The 20,556-nt window shown below is 34.1% G+C and overlaps 1 protein-coding gene across 1 annotated transcript in view; it reads right to left on the bottom strand.

Annotated features, from left to right (window-relative positions):
- Nucleotides 1-4,585: 4,585 nt before the first annotated feature.
- The window catches only part of AGMO (alkylglycerol monooxygenase), a 350,536-nt gene continuing 334,565 nt past the window's right edge, over nt 4,586-20,556 (bottom strand). The window contains exon 13 of the mRNA XM_032305555.1: nt 4,586-5,910. Within this exon, the coding sequence (XP_032161446.1) occupies nt 5,839-5,910 (72 nt within the window). The 3' untranslated portion in view covers nt 4,586-5,838. The remainder of the gene's footprint in view (nt 5,911-20,556) is intronic.

Below are 20,556 nucleotides of genomic sequence, written 5' to 3'. Positions count from 1 at the left end.
AGCATAGAGTCTGCTGAAAATTCTCTCTCCCTGTCCCTTGGCCCCTTCCACTTGTGTTTGCTCTCTCTGTCTCTCTGAGATAAATAAATAAATCTGAAAAAATAAAAAACAAAACAAGTCAGAGATTAAAAGGTACAGTGTAGGGAATGTAGTCAGAAATACTGTAATAATATTGTATTGTGACAGACAGCAGTTACATTTACTGTGATAAATACTAACTAATGTATAGAATTTTTGAATCATTATGTTGTACACCCGAAATTAATGTAACATTGTGTGTTACATTACTATCCTTCAATAGTTACTATCCTTCAATAGTGAAAAAGAACAAATAAATAAACAGGACAAAAGTTTTCCAAAACAAAGATGAAAAACCAGAAGCAAACATCAACAGGGCCTTTGGCAACTATATTTTTTGGACATGTCTCCTTTGCCTGCTAGACTTTTCTGTATTTTCTATCTCACTGATACTAACCTACTTTATTGTAAACTTTTAGGCTTTCAAAATATATGTAAAAATAATCTCATGCTAAACTGATATTTGGCATATCTAAATAACCACACTTACTTAATCAGTACCATCTTTTTCTTTTAATTAAATTCTTTGTAGAAACAGTAGCTCCTCTTGTGTGCTTCTTTCCTGTATATTTCTGAAATGCAAGGGTGAGGGTCTAGACAATCTTCCACTCCAGATTGGTTATGGCCTCTGTTCGTTATTACTGGCAGAACTCTGAAGAGTGCAGATGTTCAGGCACCACTACAATCTTACTAAATCAGAATTTCAATGATCCACAGATAATAGTGACACACAAAGACAAGGATTGCTTCTTTCTGTTTCCTATGACGTAAATCTATGCAAGTTAGAATTTGGGACTTTTTGCTGATAAAATGAAAGAATACATTCAACAGATGAACTTATTATTGATGGGTACTGAGGTGTCTGGAATGATCGGAAATTCTGACTATAGAGGTGTTAGAGTTGCAGGATTCCAAAAAGAAGACAAGAGAAAACCATCAATGCTTACTTCTTTGGCTAATAACTTTTCCTAATTGAGTCTTTGGGGAGGAAGGTGTTTAATATGTTATGCTAGTGAGAAGAAATATTGAGAATACAGACTGCAGTGAGCTTTGGAAAAAATACTCTAATAAAAGAAAAACATTGTTAATTTCCTTTCACTGAGAGAGGCTTGAGATAAAGCCAGCTTGCTTCCAAAGTGTTGCTGACAATCATGACATCAAAAATATTTTAAGATTCTGAAAGTCTAACTAATCTCTGTATTTTCTACCTTTCCTTCTTTCCTTGAGATTCTTATCAATGTGTTCTATCACATTGAATGATTTGCAAATGTTAAACCACCCTTACATCCCAGGGATAAATCCCACCTGGTCATGGTGGATAATCTTTTTAATGTACTATTGGATCCTATTAGGTAGGATCTTGTTGAGAATATTGGCATCCATATTCATCAGGGATATTGGTCTAAAATTCTCCTGTATGATGGGGTCTTTGCCTGGTTTGGGGATCAAGGTAACACTGGCTTCATAGAAAGAGTCTGAAAGTTTTCCTTCTGTTTCAATTTTTTGAAAATAGAGAATAGGTAAATTTCTTCTTTGAATGTTTGGTAAAATTCCCCAGGGAATCCATCAGGTCCTGTGCTCTTGTTTTTTAGTTCAATCTTGTTACTAGTTATTGGTCTATTCAAGTTGTCAGTTTCTTCCTGTTTCAGTCTTGGAAGTTTATAGGTTTCCAGGAATGCATCTATTTCTTCTAGGTTGCTTAATTTAATGGCATATAGCTGTTGATAATACCTTCTGATGATTGTTTCTATAGGAAGCTTATTTCTAATACCATTACTGTCTAGGTTAAATGACATCATCCCATAATGTGTGCCATATCTTACAGGATTCCACCCATGTTCTACTGCACACTCCACACTAAATGACATATTATCAGTAAAATAAAATTTGAGAACCTTTAATAAACATTAATCCAAGTTGCCAATGTTAAATATAACAAGGATTCATGTACTTTGGTGATTAATTCAACTTCAGATACACAATTACAGATCTACTTATTGCTGAATATCTTGGCCATGAGGTGATTAGATTAAGCTTAACAAAAATAGTTAAAACGAGATGAAGGAGAAATAAATGATACACCAAATACAGCTAAAGTAATGGGCAATTCTGTCAAATAAAATCATGTATAAGAATGAGCTCCTTTTAGACACATGGCAATCCTATAAATAAACCTATGACTTTATCACTCTTAGAGTGATTAGAAATTCTGCAGTCAACCACCTAATCACTGAATCTATCCTGCAACTAAGCTGTTTATCCTCTGAATTTAATTTTTTTTCTTTGGAGCATCAAGTTGCATAGGAGTTCCTCTAAACTTAAAATCCTGAGCCTATACTTTTAAAGATCATCCTTGGATATCTGATATCATGGAATGGAGAAACATCATGTATTTTGATGTCAGACTTCAGAGTTTTAAATTTGGTAGCAGCACCAACTATGTGTCAGGGTTTTGAGACAGTTTTTAAACCTCTGTGGCCTCGGAATTTTTCTTCTGGAAAATGGTATTAACAGTGCCTAATTCCCAAGATTTTAGAGACTAAATGAAATAATTCTAATTGAGTGCTACTCAGTAAACAAATGTGCCTTCCCTCTCTACCCTTCCTTATGGTAGATTAGCAGATCTGAGAATCTTCAAAATTATTTGCTAAGTCAGTTTGCATCTCTCCATTAGAAGTGGCAAGTAATTGATGCATCCTATTTTTAGTGCTTTTCCGCTTGAGAGAATGTGAGAGAGGTAGTGCTTCCAGTCAAGAATAAGCATAAATTACATGGCATCACTCAAGATTAATATACAACATTTTTAGTAGTTATATGATCTGTCATCATGTATTAGTTCTCAGCCAGAGAAAACTGGACTGGAAAATTAGCAAGGTTGAAGGTGAAGAATAAAGTGCCCCAGTTAACACATACAGACCCTGGGAACACTACTTATCTGGAAAACTTGTAGCTTGAAAATGTCTGCATTTCTTAAAAAAAAAAAGGATTTATAATGATGGTGAGGGTGACTAAGAGAGAAAAGAGGGAATGGATAAATTTGCATTTTATTTTAAAAAAACTGAACTTCACCACAGAAGTTATCTCTTATAGTTTTTGAATTATTTCCATTTTTAGATCACTCCTATAGACTCATATATAATCAAGCATACATATGTATTTATACATTACTCAACAAACTATTCTGATACACTAAAAACTTACCTAAAGATTTGTGAAGCCTCTCTTTTCTTTGCCATTCCTTGAGGATGTAACCTATAGACTGTCTTTAGGAGGTAAAATATGACTACTCAGAATTTTTTATGCTATAAATTTAGCAATTTTAAGCCAGCAGAGGGCTCCCTGCTTTGACTTGGTTCTATAGATGTAAAGTCCAGCACAAATGGTTGGTAAGCAACCAAAGTAAGGCTTAATGTTTGTTATGGGCTTAAGTATTTGCTCTGTGTTAAATTAAGAAGTTTAAAAAGATGAATGAAGCAAAGCCAAGTCTCTCCTTCTGACGTTTGAGATATAATGTGTTAATTGTTTCATCGTGCAAAATTTGGTCTTCCTCTGCTTCACCAGTTTGAAAACCAAATGTGTTTCGATTTTGTATCATGAGTCCACATAGACACCTGCTGTCTGATTCTTCTCACAGTTTTACATTTCTCTCTGTTCAGAGCACAAATAACACACTTTATCAACTCACTCACTCATTCATTCATTAAAGATGAGATTGACTAGCCGATCATATCTTAAACCTGGAGATGAGTAGAGGCAAAGCTCAATGAAGAACAGCATTGTTTTCATGCTTATAATTGTGATTACAGTAGTTCTCCACCCCCCCTTTATCATTCCAAGACTCCCAGTGGATGCCCGAAACCACAAATGAGTACCAAGCCCTATACATACTATGCTTTTTCTTATACACACAAGCCCATGCTAAAGTTGAATTTATAAACTAGGCAGAGTAATAGATTAACAATAACAACTAATAATAAGTAGAACAATGTTAGCAATATAGTGTGATAAAAGTTGTGTGAACGTTGTCTCTTCAAATATCTGATTATACTGTACTTACCCTTCTCCTTGTGATGATGTGAGCAGATGAAATGCCTAGCTGATGAGATGAAGAGAGGTAAATGGCAAGGCACTGTGATGCAGTGTTTGGCTACTTCTGACCTTCTGATGGTACATCAGAAGGAGTAACATCTGTTTCCAGACCACAGTTGAGTGTAGGTAACTGAAACCATGGAAAATGAAACTCTGGATAAGGGTGGCCTGTTGTACTTAAACTGTGCCTTTAAACCTAAGAACTATTCCAAGAAGGGAAGAAAAATATTCCTACAGTTTTCAACCCCTCCCGCCATTTTGAAGTGTATCCTACTTCTTATTGGATACATTTTGATACATATCCTACTCCTTATTGGATACATTTTGAAGTGTATCCTACTTCATTCAGTTCTTACCTAATAAAATACTCAGCAGATTTTTACAATCCCAATGAATAATGTCCACACAACACTTGGACAAATTTATTTAGGTTTATTAACATTATTGTGACAGTTTAAAATACAGGGATCTCCCAGTTTTTGAAATTATGGATTAATTAAGACACCTCAGTTTTATGAAAGACCTAAATATTACTGGCCTATAAGGCCTAACCCTAACCAATAAGAACAAGAAGGGAATTTTTGCTTCTGCGAAAAAAGGTGAAAAACAAAAATAGCATTCAGTGTTTGTTTTGCAATGAGCAGTTCTAGAGGCCACACACATCTCAGGCAGTGAGAGGAGCCGGGTCAAGCTCCTTCCTAGGGAACTACACTCAGCATCTTAGCCCCAAGCTGCCATAACTGCGAACGGTGTCTCCGAGCATCTCTGCTTTATTCCCATTTATATTTTTCACCCATTAGCAAGATGAGTTTTAAGGTACCAGAAAAACTTTGAGACTGCTCAAAATCTTCCTATATAAATTTGTAGTAATTACTTCTTCACCTCAGACCATTTTGGCTTAGGAAAGATTTCATAAGAAGTCTCTATTTCAGGTAACAGGGGAAACCTGTACTGTGGAATTGCAGGTTTCTTAAATTACAGGTTTATGAAAGATCTGAAGAAAGTGAAAATTTCTTCCAGGTAGTGAAAACTGGTACTATTGTAGGTCTTTCGTAATGCATAAAAGTGCAGCATAACACAAGCTTTGAAAAGCAGGGGATAACTGTACTGTGTGCTCTTCAAACTGCCAAGACAAATAGGTCAGACATATCGGACATAGGTATTAACTGTAGAATACACATATTCTGACAAATTCTATTCATTTTCATTTCAGTCATGTCTTTTTCAGAATGTAGCTCCTTAGTTTTTTGGTTTTCAAAGGTAAATATAGACTTAGGCAGACAACTTATGTAACACATTTTTATGAGAACAAATATTTATCTAAGCACAATTTTAACAAACAGAAGCTGTCAAAAATGCAAGTTAAATCTTCATTCTTTTTACATTTTTTCCCTTCCTTTTCTTATACACTTTGGCTTAGACACCACCAGTAAATACAACATTATTGTATTTGAAATTACTTTTTTTCAACCCTAGCAATAAAAGAAAGTAACTGCAGCTGACTTTAATTTTAATAGAAAGCAACAGATATGAAAAGCAAGCATAAGTAAATAAGCATAATTACCTTTCATTAAAGAAATGGTTCATATAATCATTATATGATTATATGAGGCAATCACAATATACTGTGGTTGTGGGCAACTGATTAAAACAAAAGAATTGAATACAAACTTATTTCCAAGGGCCGGAGGCAAGTTTCATGCTTCTAACTCCCCAGAAAGCAATGCAGACGGGAAAAAAAATCTGAAGAAATAAAATACAAAGAGGAAAAACAATTAAAATGGAATCAATACTTTTGCTCAACTGAGTTAAAAATATCTTTGTGGGGGGAAAAAGAACATAAACATTTTAGACAGTTAAATTAATCAAATTGAATTTAGCAATTGTTCACTGACAGAATTTAGCCAACATAACTTAAAAAGCATCACATTGGAGACAGCAGTGGGAGTAAAAAGTTTTGGTGTTGTTGCTTTTATTTTTTATACTCCCAAATCTGGGACATTTCTAGGGATGGGACCATGAAAGTTAGATACGGAACGAGACAGAACTTTCTTGTGGCATCTGGGCATACTGGATGTAGAATGTACTGTATGAAATGATCTCACTGTTTATACAGTTTAAGAAGCATTTGGAAAAGGAGAAATAAAAACATTAGAAAGAATCATTCCTCTCTGGGGCAATGTGATCTAACATGTTATGAACTTTACCCAACATGAAGTAAAGGTTAAACACCACTGCTGACTTATCTTCTCAGTCTGTTGATCTTATGAGATATAAAAAAAGTACTAAAAAATTCTCTTTTAAATTGATGACATAGGTAAGTCATAATAAGCAGCCAGCAGACTTCATTGAGTTTACTTTCTTGTTTTCAAGTAACATCACATATTCACAATAAATCATCCCAAATTAACCAGATAAAACTCTTGATTTCTGATGATCCTAGCAAGAATGATCATTCAATCATTCTCATAAGAATTCATAGTTGTAGAATTTTTTATTATGCATAATCTAAACACCATAATGCCATTATACATGTATCTTCTCTTGAGGTAAAATCCAAGCATTAGTCATGATCTTTATGCCTCAGAGCCCTTCTAAGCCAAACCATTCCTTTACTCTTACCTATGCACTAAAATTTAACTCTAAAATTGTTTTTACGATTTCCATTTTAAGTATTACTGGTATGATGATGGAAAAGAGTAATGCCCACACAAATGGGGTTATCAAGATAGCTGTGCAAGTGTTTCTCCATATGTTTTTTAATTGTGCAAACCTTTCCCAACTACTAAAATATGATCAGGTCTTCACCCCAGGAAGATCACCATTCCTGAAAAATCCACAAAAATATACAAAGGAGTATATTTAAGTAATAAGATGGAGGCTTGAGGAACATTTTGGGGTGATGGGCTGGGGAGAAGCCATGGGCATTAGCTGAGGCCAGCCATCAGTATAAAGAAAATAGCATAGGGGCATCTGGTAACTCAGTCATTAAGCATCTGCCTTTGGCTCAGGTCATGATTCCAGGGTTCTGGGATCGAGCCCAGCATCCACTCCCTGCTCAGCAGGGGAGTCTGCTTCTCTCTCTCCCACTCCCCCCTGATTGTGTTCCCTCTCTCTCTGTCAAATAAATAAATAGACTCTTTAAGAAAAAAGAAAGAAAATAGGGTGAACTGTGTTTTTTTAAAAAGATATTTATTTATTTATTTATTTATTTATTTATTTATCAGAGAGAGAGAGAGAGCATGCGCGCAAGCACATGCACAAGCGGGGGAAGCAGCAGGCAGAGAGAGAAGCAGGATCCCTGCTGAGCAAGGAGCCCAATGCAGGACTTGATCCCAGGATTCTGGGATCATGACCTGAGCCGAAGGCAGATGCTCAACTAACTGAGCCATGCAGCCATCCTTGAACTGTGACTATTTTGCTATGAAAGCCTGAATATGAAAACAAAACACCATCACCATCACCACCACCTCCCTAAATACTGATATTTCATTTTCACTGGTGGGTTGTTCAGTTTCATATGAATCTTATGGTTCTTTCTAAAAATCCATTATCCTTCACATTAGCCAGTCTGCAGTTTTCTTCAAATACATTCATTCGTTTCAGCCTATAATATGCACAATATAAAAAAATATATATCAAAAATAAAATGTACAGTTATATTGAAACAGAAGTCAAGAATAATATTAACATTATGGAGTTGCCTCAGAAATCAAATACAATATATTTAAAGGCTGGTTTTGATTTTGTTTCTTTTGACTGTAATTCAAGAAAAATGACCTCATGGGATTTCTCATGATGGTGCCAAGGAAAATAATACCAAGGTGGGGAGTATTTATGGAGGCCCTTTGTGTGGTGAATTGCATTACTTTATGAAGATGGGTAATGTTGACAGAGGACTAGCTGCAAAGACAACTTTCAGCAGAGATGATAAATGCATATTATCAGTATAAGTAGTCCCATTCAGATCCTTAATATTCTTTGAGCAACTAACTGATACCTTGTGTTGTGCAAGGTAGAGGAACCTGAAATATATTTGGCAACTGAAATTTTTATTAATTTTGAATTTAGTGTTTAGGGTCACAAGGATTCCATAAGTGAAGGCTAGGGAGAATGAAACCACTGAATTATTTGTAAAATTTTGCTGGGGTCTCACGATTGCTCCTCTTCCCTACTCCCTACCCACTAGACTACCCATTCTTTCATCTGGGATCCCAGATATAGTAAGAAATTCTGATTTAACAAGAGAAAGAAAAAAAAAATCATAGTTCAGTTCATGCCTTTGTTGTTAATCCACAACTTCACAATTAAATCTTTCCGCTTTTGAAACTGTAATTCCAAGTCCTATTTCCTTAAGGATCCATCCCTAACTAAAACACGTTGCCTTTTCTGGTGATCTAAAATGCATTTAGCTTCTTACAGAAAAAGTTGCAATGTTGGAAAGTTTGTAGTTTTATTTTATTTCTCTGTTTTGTTTGTTTGTTTGCCTGTTTGTCCCTATATATTATCTCTTTAAAAAGATGGAATGAAAAACTGAGGAAGCACAGGAGTCCAGTTTAGGTTCAATGTTAATGCGCAGTGAGACCCTTGCTTAAACTAACCATTGTCCTAGGTGCCTTATTGGGTTATAATGTTTAATGCTTATTACAAACCTTGATAGATTGGTGCCCAATTTATTCATGTGGTGATGGGAACTTAGAATTTATGGGGTTTACCAAGAAATCACAAAACTACTAGGTATCAGAGCTGGGATATGGTTTTTTTTGGTGTTTGTTTACATAGCATCTCCCAGAAAATCTAACTGCACATCCTAGGGAATCGGTTCAGTGAATATGTATATCAGTAGGGAATCATTTCCTTTTTTTTTAATAACCCACAGTCCTTGCCTAATGATTTTTTTGAGTCAGTAACTTCTAAGTGTCTGACACTTTTCACAATCAACATTTTAATAAACTGAAGTTTTTATATATAATGAAATCCAGAATGACATAAAATCATAAAAATTAATACAATGAATATGTCCTTCTCAAAATATGTACAACCCTAAAATACTTATTCGATTCCATTAGAAAATAGTTAAGTAGGAAAAAATAGATTTGTTCTTATATTTTGAATGTATATGTGTTATATATATATAATATATAATATGTATTATATTATATTATATATTATATATTATATATTATATATATATACTAGACCTAAATGTATATTCACATAAAATTTTAAGCGAGAAAATTATTTAATGTGGACTCAATAAAACCAGTTGATTATTGATTGCAGTCATTCCATTTTAGATTTTCTTTTGTCTGAAACTTCTCTTGGTTTCTGTATCAACTTATTCATTTTGGTTCACCATAATTGATTAGATTAAATGCATCATTTGAAAAAGATTTTTCATTAACATATTTCCCAACCAAGTATTTGTTCAAGGAAGACAGAGGAAATACTACTTGGGCCAGTGTAAGAATAAATGGCAATGAAAGCAGATTTTTTTTCCCCCAATATTCTTCTCTAATCAGAGATACAATGTTTCTGGATATGTACAAACTCAATGAACACTTATTTTATCCTAGGTCTGGGCAAGTCCCAAGGTTTTAACAGCTGGATTCAAAATATGAAACAGAGGAAGTTCACTCTTAGTGTCAAGCTCTGCTTGAGCTAACACATCATTAGTGGCCCTTGTCTTCAGGCTATTTCCTTGACTTCCCAGGCCCCTAGACTCTGATGCCTGAACTTTGGCCTGTGCAGATGCTCTCCTCATTTCCTCCACCCCTTTCCAAAAAAGTGCATCAATTGACAGGTGGCTAATCTGAGCCACTAATCCATATTAAAACACCAGTGGGAACGGATATTTTATTCTGCTGCTCTTCCCTGTTATGTCTATGTTTTAAGAGGCCTTATTAAATATGGATCTACTAATAAGCGAATCAGATATCAAATCTTAAGGGAGACAGAATAGTATCAGAGGAGGTATTTTTTTTTTAAAGATTTTATTTATTTATTTGTCATAGAGAGAGAGCGAGCGAGCACAGGCAGACAGAGTGGCAGGCAGAGGCAGAGGGAGAAGCAGGCTCCCTGCCAAGCAAGGAGCCCGGTGTGGGACTCGATCCCAGGACGCTGGGATCATGACCTGAGCCGAAGGCAGCCGCTTAACCAACTGAGCCACCCAGGCGTCCCTCAGAGGAGTTATTTATGTGCATGTGACATCTCCTCAATCTGCTGTCTCTCAAGTTACAAAGCTGGTGGATTGTTCTTACACCTATATCCATAATCTGACTCTGTTGGTTTGAATCCACCTACTTCTATGGATTAATAAATGACCTGAGGCACAAATAAAATAGCGTCTTAGGTAGTAGATAATTTCCATTAGAACTAGCTAGCAATACCCCATACATCTTAAATGATTTAACCTTCAGTATACTGGCAAACAAAATGGAAGTTTTGAATAAAGTACATGAAAAATACCCACAGGAGAAACTAAATCTCTGAAATAGCTGAAATAGATTTTGATTCTCATACATGGATTTATTGTGACAAATACTGAAATAGAACACACTGAGAGAGAAAATCTCATTTGATTTTATGCTTATTCACAGGAGCAATATAATTATGTACACTAAATCACTTAAAAAAATCAAGCAAGTTAGAAAAGCTAAGTCATTTTGTAAATGGTGGGCATAGTTTCTTGATAAATTCTGCCTTGACAAGGAAGAAATGTGAAATACTTTAACTATAAATAGCATTTTTTTGTGAAGATTTGAGACTTAGTTACTTTCAAATAATTAAAAAGAATATTACCGCCTATTTCATTGCATATATTTTCAGCCAAATTCAGACTTTTGTATAGATTTCCTAAATTCTCCTGGAATGGATATACTATTTTTTTATGCCTAACATATCATATCCTGCCTATAAAAGGAAGAGTATATTTTTTACCTAAAAATTATTTCTCTGACATCAATGAGGTTTATATAATAACAGCTGATTGGCCATTTATCACAACTACACCAAAAACAACAGCAACAATTTGTTTTAAGAACAACACATTATACATACAGAAGTTTCTACCAAAATATTTGGAGAAAAACAAAACCAATTCCTTGTTAAATATACTTTTTAACATAATATTTTGATTTTTTAGGGATGACAACTGTCTGCTGTACAGATAAATAGACAAGAACTTAAAGAGAGTTCAAACCTGAATCGCTACAAAGTATCTCCATTTCTTATTAATGCAAGAGACAAACACAAACAGAACTAGACTAGAAATTGGAGCCAAATGGACTGAAAGTCCTTCTGAAGTGAAAACATCCGAAAGATATTAGGTAATAATACATTTTTTCCTTAGACTTTTTCAAGGATACAGTTTAACAAATGCCAACCCAAAGGAAATGGGGAATTATGGATTTTACCTCTAGTATATTCTATATATGACTAAAAAAATAAGGGTAATATACAGACAAATCGACAAAAGGCTTAAGACAAATAATTTCCAGGCACTGCAACAATTACTTGGAAGTCTTGTGTTCTCTCTCTGTGTTTATTTCTGTACCCTATTCAAAGCAGATACAATCACCGTTAGAGTTAATATATGCTCCTTTCAGATTTACTACTATCAAGATGTAAATCAAGTATTATTGTTTTATGTTTATTTTAAAATATATATTGAAATTCCTAAGTGAGGGAAAACACTATAAAAGAAAGTTTATGTGAATGTCCATGATACCAAAGTCTTATTTAAAATGAATATATATTTTTCTCAATCATTACATGTGCTCTGATATTAATTTTCAAACAAGATAATATATTAAACATACCATGATCATGGTACGTTTTCTTTTAAAAGAAAATAAACATAAACATTGGAACAAAAGTTTTAAATAATTAAGCTGAATTCTGAAACCTAAAAAATAGGTATTTCATTATTTTACTACTCAGTGGGGGCAACAGACTCAATAATTTGAGACAAAAAAGCACTAAGTTAATTTAGATAACAAATACAGAATCTTCATGGAACCATTTCTTCAGTTCCCCAGAGATGATTATCTCCTATTATGTACAATAATTTATTCACTTCTGAAAGTCTAAACAGCTCAAGAAAGTATATATCCTTTTCAACAATACCCCTATACAATGTCCTATTGTTCCTCTATACCACACTTGAGCTATCATGATAACATTTGAAAACCAAAAACATAATAAGAACGTTAGAGATCACTTAGAGGTCTTCAAGACCTACCTAGAATTCAGAGAATATCCTTGAAGACAGTTGTCATTAATTAGCTACCATGCTTGCAAACCCATCTGGTCAAAATTGTATAAACTGTAATTAGCATAAAGTGAAAATAGATGCTACATTTCTCAAAAACATCTGTGGATTTTTCATTTTTGAATTCAAAGTTATGAATAAAGTGTCTTTATAGATATAGGATTTTAAAATTGTCCAATACTAACAACACTTGTTCTGAGGGTATGACTACCCCGTAATAGAGATTTTAAAATTGCCTTTAATCTCTTACTACATTCTTGCTTTTCTTTATGTACAATGATACATCTTCAATTTATGTTGGTTTCTAAATATTTTAATATGTATAATCTAGATATCCAGGCTTCCTTTCCAGTTCTTCCCAGGTCATTTTTTCCCCCAGCTTGAAGAATCTCAAAGGGATCATCATTGTAAGAAAAGGTCAAACTTACCACAATTAAAGCATAGAGAAAAATTAAAGAAAGAACCAAAGTTAATTAGTCATGATTTATATCTATAGAATCATGAGAATATGTGCCTTGTCAAAAGTGAAGCCTGACAGTATTTTTCTAATCATCAAAATACTCAACGTAGAAGGGTAAGATGTTTTTAAGAACTCCCTATTTTGAATTGTAGGATAAAAACCAGTACGGAGACATGGAGAGAAAGTTACAATAAGGTCAAATAATAAAGGACCAAGTATCACTGGTGAGAATGAATTTTAGGTTAAATGTTGACCACTCTGTTGGAAAAATACTTTAGGAAATGTGTACATTATGAAAAGCATCTGTTTATACTCATAATCTTCCTCTTGCACTTACCATGGAGCCTCCCATTCTTTACTTTTTATGGGTGTGAGAATGAAAAAAATATCAGAGCAGTGAAAAATTTTAAGGATAGTTGGGAATAAAACAAGAGTAGGAAAAATATGGCACTCAATGAACATTACCTAGTTTGACTTGAGACATTTTTATATATTAAAATTAGTCACGGGCAAAGCATTGTAAATAACCCGATCCCTTTTCCTAAAAACTATTACCATACTTTTTAAAAGAATAGAAGATAGTTCAGAGTTCATTGAATTCAAAAATTCATTCATTTTTTTAACTTGTCTATTTCTGCAAATAAATTCTAGCTACAACTAAAATTTCGTTTAGTTTTCCTGAGTATGCCTAACATTGGCACACAACTGTTTGCTTCCTACCCGGTGTATTTTGAAACTGAAGATTTTTGAATAAAATGTTGCTGGACCAATCACAGTCCTTAAGTGTGTCCTAACAGAACTCACTGTAATGATGAAAAACATGATATTTAATCTAAAATTCAAAGTACTACACCTTTTTAATCCCCTTTTATTTCTGACTACTGAAATTTAAAGCATTCACATCCTAAAATCAGAACTCTGTTTTCACAAAAATTATCAAGAAAAATATTCAACCGTAGTATGCCAAAATGCCATTTTCATGGTAAATGAGTGGTGGTTCTTGCCAAATAATCTCATCACAGCAGATTGATTTTCAGGGTATTGTACATACCGAAGGCCCACTCCTGGCATCTCTCTGGTATCAATCAAGAGCCTATGTCTTCAAAAAAAAAAAAAAAAGAAAAAGCCTACATTTTTCACTTGCATAACAAGTTTTAATACTTGATGTACAAAAATCTATATCTGAAAGACCATTTGTTTACAAATGCAGAATACCACTCAACACTGCTAGTCCAGGACTTGCTGTGGGCTGTTAAAAAGAATTCTTTGTATTGTCTACTACCTAGGAAACAAAGGAAGTCTCTTAAAAATGAGTTTATTTTCAGGAAAAAAAACACCATGTTTACAGAAATAATAGTGATGTCTGGTTTTAAAAACACGACAGTATATCTTGGAAGGATATGTTTTGAGAAGATCTTTGTATTGTTTTTACTTGTGTCAAAGGGATGATTAGAACCCCAGTAAATGGGAACCTCCCAGAGTAGGCTAAATAGAAGGCCAATAGCCCACATATGGCCTGCAGCTTGGGGGATTTCTCTCAAAGTTCTGCCAGAGATGGAACTGCCCAAACGGTTTCTCGCGTAAGTCCTAAGTCATAAACTGCATCCTACTAGGCCAGCCATGCCAGAACTGGACCCAAGGGTATACAGAGTCTTGGCTGATGGGAAACAATGACTGCTTCCTAAGGAAGCCACAGCTGCTTTCCTGAGAGACACCCCAGATGCCTGAATTTTCCCTTACTTTCCATTTTTGACTACCTGTTCTGGCAACAGTTCCAACAAAGGGGGAGGCAGGCAGCAGGCACCCAGCTGTTTTCAATAAGCCTTGGCAATGTAGGTACTGATTACATAAACATGACAAACATTCAAAGAGCATATTTTCTAGCTTTTAAGCTATAAAAAAGGTGTGAGGCTGTACCAACACCCTGTATCTCCTCTGCTCCAAATAAAATGATAATGCTGGTCATGATGATGACTACAATGACGACGATGATGATGATAATTAGGGCTTTAATTATGAAAGCAGAGATTATTAAAGGAAACATGATATCACGAACTGCTGGGAAAGAGCTCAAATTATACACAGAATTGGAAAGATGAGAAATTTCCACATTTCAGGGGCAAGAATATATTTTTTTTTCCTTTAGGAAACAATGAGGTCAAATGTGCAATTAAATCACTTGATGTCTTATATTTCTCACAATCCAGGGGGAAAGAAAATCAGCTGTTGCATCATCTATTTGCATTATAGCACATTTTCCTTTTCATTCGCATATTTAATATACAAGTTGAACTTTGAACACAGGTTTGAATAGCACGCAGCCACTTAAATGCAGTCTTTCACCCATAAACACAATACAGCACTGCAAATGCCTTTTTCTCTTCCTTATGATTTGCTTAATAGCATTGTCTTTCTCCTAGCTTCCTTTATTCTCAGAATACAGTCTATAATACATATTACATACAAAATATATGTTAATCAACTGTTTATAGTATTGGCAAGGCTTTTGGTCAACTGTAGGATATCAGTAGTTAAGTTTTTGAGGAGTCAAAAGTTACACATGGATTTTCAACTGTGGGGGGCGGTGGTTGGTGCTTCTAACCCTCATGTTTCAATGGTCAACTCTATGTAAAATATCCAAGAAGGTATTTAATAAATATTTATTTATTTATTAACAAAATATTTCTTAAGGTCTTCTATTTATATTAAGATCAGGTTCAGACACCTAGTCAAACTAAAACTCTGGAAAAGGAATAAGAGGATTAGGTTGTCCCAATTCAACCCAAATTATTTTGCAACAGCAGGTTACTTAGCATTTCAGTATCTGTCTCTATAAAATAAGAATAAAAGCTTCCTAATTCTTTCAAGCTCATGGTAAATGTTGGCTCAATTAAAAAATTATTAAGTTCTATGAAGATATAAGATAAACTATTAAAGTGTATTGTGTTTCTTGCTAAAACGATACCATAAGCTAAAAGTTGTAACAGAGTGACAGATAAGAAGATGTGCATTAAAAGTAAAATCTGGAACATGAGAGTTTTCAACAATGCCAACTCTTTCTCATGCATGGTAATAAATTTAAATAATTTGTTTTGTAATTATGGATATATAATTATTGCTGGGAAAATATAATTATTTTGCAAAGTAGAGTAAGATTTTAGTAGGTAAGTACAATTATAGGTTGATAGCCATTTGAAATATTTCCATTAAGTACCTCATCCTATGAAAACACAGAATTTGATGTTCTTGATGAGTTTTTATAATGCCAGACTGCTGAAATATATTTTAGTGTCCTAAAATATTTTTTATTTTAATTCATTTTTATGATACAAAAATAAAGACTAAATGATAGTTTCTAATGATTCCCTGTCCCACTTCTAATACCAAACCATGGTTTTGATCTTTGTTACATTAAATTTCCTACTCATATCTAAAATTATATTAAAAAAATAATTGTTTTACAGAGATATTTTTCCAGGGGGATGCTGAGAAATATAATGGAAACAATCTTCCATGAAAATTCTACAATAAATACAGATAATTCTCTAGTAGTAGTATTTCTTGAAATATTCCAAGGTAAATAAGATACATATAAAGAGAGCTGAGTCAAGATAATTCTAAGTGGAGCTAAACTGATAGCGTGATCTGTTTTTTTGTTTTGTTTTGTGTGGCTAGGATGCACGATATAACAGAAAGGAAGGTTCCAGATTTAAAGGACACAATGGAGGGAGAATACAAGAAAAGGTCAGCAAACAATTATTGTCCTATACATTTGCTTTGTAGACAATCAGGACAGTTGAAAAGCCTTCAAAATTTTCAACAGAGACTCAATGTAGGAAATCCATTAAAGTCACAACTGCTAACATAATAAATCTTAAAAATAAACACACATATTGTTCTGATTACTTACCATTTCTTTAGTTCTAGGTATGGCATATGTAACAGAAAACAGTATGTACTGACCTCAAAGGCAAACATATACACACAAAATTGCAGTGAACCAGTCCCCATTAGGTTGTATTCATTATACAAATAGATATCACACTCTTGTTTTATGCCAGACATTTCACTGCTGACAGAACTCACTGGTGATCAACACAGCCCCTGAGTTCAGAGAATTTAGGTCTACACAGATTTCCATGAAATATCTAGTAAAGGCTTTTTAATATTTATTATTTTTAATATTTAAAATATTTAAAAAATTTAAAGATTTATTTCATTTAGAGAGAGGGAGCATAGGGAGGGGCAGAGGGAAAGAATCCTACTTGCACTGAGTTTGGAGCCCAACATGGGGCTCAATCTCATGACCCTGAGATCATGACCTGGGCTAAAACCAAGAGTCAGACATTTCAACCAATTGAGCCATCCAGGCATCCCTTAATTTAATTTTGAAAATATATCATAGCAGTCCTTCCCCTCCATTGCATTTAGCCTTTACATTTTTCAATTATTATTTGTGTATTCTATGTCGGATTAAAAAAAGAAGTTTATTTTAAAAGGATGGGATAAGACAACTATAAACAAATTCTAATATTTACTTCTTTCATCCCAATGTATGCTCATTCATCACTTTTGAAAATCACAATCACAGGCTAAAGAAGTATTCAAAAGCCTAAACCAGTGCCCTGGAAAAAACACTGGTTGAGACCCTTGAAACTTGGATTCTTATCCTTTCTGTCATGAAATGGTCAAATCATTAATATTCTCTGGATGTCATTTTCTTTTTCTGTCCAATGAGATTAGAAATAGAAAATCTCTACAGTCTATTCTGTTCTATTATCTGAAAAAATAACAGAATTGGCCAACACGATGTTATAATGATAGAAAGTTCTAAGCATTGCTCCCAGAAATAATTTAATTTTTAATAAAAAGAATATACCAGAAATACTTCTTTATCTTGCCCTAATTACTAGCACAATAAGGTAACTGAAATGACAGAGAAAATGACAAGGGAAAAGCCTTAAGAAAAATCAGCTTTCCAGAGAACAAACTGATGGTCGCCAGAGAGGAGTGAGAGAAACAGGCTTCCAGTTATGGAAGGAGTAAGTCACAAGGAGAAAAAGCACAGCATAGGGAATAGAGTGAATGATACTCTAATAGCATTGTATGGTGACAGATGGGAGCTACACTTGTGGTGAACAGAGCACTGGTGTTGAGTCACTGTGTTATACACCTGAAACTAATGTAATATTATGTGTTGACTATACTCAAAAAAATAAAAAAATAGCCACTCTTCAAAAAAAATTATTTTCCATACATGTGGAATATGTGTAGAGACTGGCAAAGATTGGCAGAGATGGATTCCATTTCTAGAAATCAAAATCCCTAATCTTCACCTTGGACATAAGCTGGTCTCCTGGCACCCTGCTGGCTAAAATTTAAAAAGTAAGGACATTAGATTTATCTTTGAAAAATAACTTTGTGCACATCACCAAAAATGCACAGAGAAAGCAGCAATAGTGATTCTTACAAAATTCTGCAGAGGCATATATAAAGATAAAACAAGTCATGAGCAGTTTTGGTAGTTATTGGTAAATAATAGTGGGTTTTAAGAACAAAAGAAATGTCAGAGGTAAAATACTTTGCCTGTTTTTATTTATAGTTCAAGAAATACAACCATACCTCAATAAGGCTGGTGTTGGAGGGAAGAAATATAGTTTGGCCATTAATATATTGTCCAGATCAAGTTATAAGACAAAAACTTCAGAACTGTTAGCTTTAATCTAGTCCATAATTCATTGTTGAGTATTTCTCTCTTCACTGATAGAGAAAGAAGACCGAGGGAAGATGCTTAAAAACAATTATATATAAAATTCTGGGGGAAACTTACAACCAAAATCAAATATTAAATAAGGGAAAAATTACACTCTGGTACAGTATGAGCTTTCAGAAAATTTATGTCTGCAAATGTGTTTATAATTATGTCAAAAGATCTATTTTATGGATTCTGGGGAAATGTGTTAATAATTCTCAGAAATAAGTGGAACCTCCCCGGTTAGCTTCTGAAGTCAGCACTTGCAACAAAAGTTGTCCAGAGTTAAAATTACCCTAGGAAATCCTTTAAATAACCCCTATAGTATAATACACATGGTTTTGTGTGTGCGAACCCATTATGGTAATTCTTTCACATACTCGCATTTGAGAACTATTGTGCTAGACTGAGGAAATTAACAACGGAGAGTCTCTAGGTAGATGTATGATAATTGAAACCAATCTTGCCTTTTGATTAAGTGGCAAAACTTAACAGAAAAAGAAACAAAGAAAAAAAGGGATGATGAGCTCTAAATTGTTGCTGGTTATTTATAAGGTTACCTCCTTTAATTTTTCATTTTGAGTCTCTATGACTCTGGTACATGTTTTAAGTTGGATGTGTTTGTTTTTGTGAGGGTCAAACAAAATGGGGGAATGTATGTTGGAGGTCCAAATTCTGAAAGCAGCTTAAAAGTACATATGGTGTCATTGTACTTTACGTTAATATACAGGAGAATATTTAGTTTGGCCTCTTTGACATGAAAATTTTGCTTTCAAATGATGTTTTAACCGCCCTCAGCTTTTTGTGTCCATTGCTATTTCTACCTACGTCTTTGACAGCAATGATCCTATCACACCTACACAGGCAGTGGTTTTACTGCAAATTTTCTAATGAATAAATCCAATATAAATTCTGTCACAACAAGTGTGATGTACCGAGACTTTCTGCTGTAAGTAAACTATATTTCAATTTCAATACTACCTTTGTTCTTGACCTAATTATGACGCTCTGTAATAACCCAGTTCACCACACAGTCTTAAGTATAGGGATACGCTTTGTTATTATGAAGCAGAAGTTACACAGAAACTTTACAAGATGGTGGGATGTGATGACTCTTGTGACCTTGAAAATTCCACCAGGATGAATACTGACTAAATTGCATTGTAATTGACTGGGCTTTTCTATGCTCTTATCAGAAGAAAGAACATACATTTAGAAATGTTATTTTTCTTTTTTCACTTTTTTCTTTTGCCGTGGTGAAGTGAGTTACAAGCTCCCATAAGACCTGAAGACTCAACACAGCTCGAGTTGTGGACTGGATTTCTCCCACATGAGTTTGGTGGCCGGGTCAGACGGAATGATATTAGTACATTTAATTTTCAAAACACACACAGTGGAACAGATGTGTTTTATAGGAACTGAAAAATGCAGTTCAGAAGTAAGGGGTCTGGGTAATGTTCTGGTACAATATGGTTAGAGATCACTGTATGAAACTAATTCCTGCTGATAATCATAACTTGTCTCTGTGAAAACTAGTTTATAATATTTGTGTATAGCACTATGGAGAATATCAAAGCTACCAAGATTTGAAACAGTGCAGCAGGAGCTCCAGAACTTTATGTAAATTAACCCCACAACATGGAACACATTAACTTGAGGGTTTCAGGAATTTGGACCTCAGAATGCCTGGGATGTGGGTTTAATTGAAATGCAGTATTATGACAATCGGTTTTTCTCTGGAGACAGAATTTTTTAAGGTGCATGCAAACGTATAATTGAGCATTGACATATTACATCATAGTGATATGTTTTTAACAACCCATATCTGCTTCACAATATTTATTTCACTGAAATACCAGTGGATATTTAAAGATTCCTCCTTTAGAGTCCAGCCCTCTGAATAAA

This window comes from Mustela erminea, chromosome 11 (genome assembly GCF_009829155.1).
Source record: "Mustela erminea isolate mMusErm1 chromosome 11, mMusErm1.Pri, whole genome shotgun sequence".
NCBI lineage: Eukaryota > Metazoa > Chordata > Mammalia > Carnivora > Mustelidae > Mustela > Mustela erminea.
This window is presented reverse-complemented; position numbering and strand designations above follow the sequence as displayed.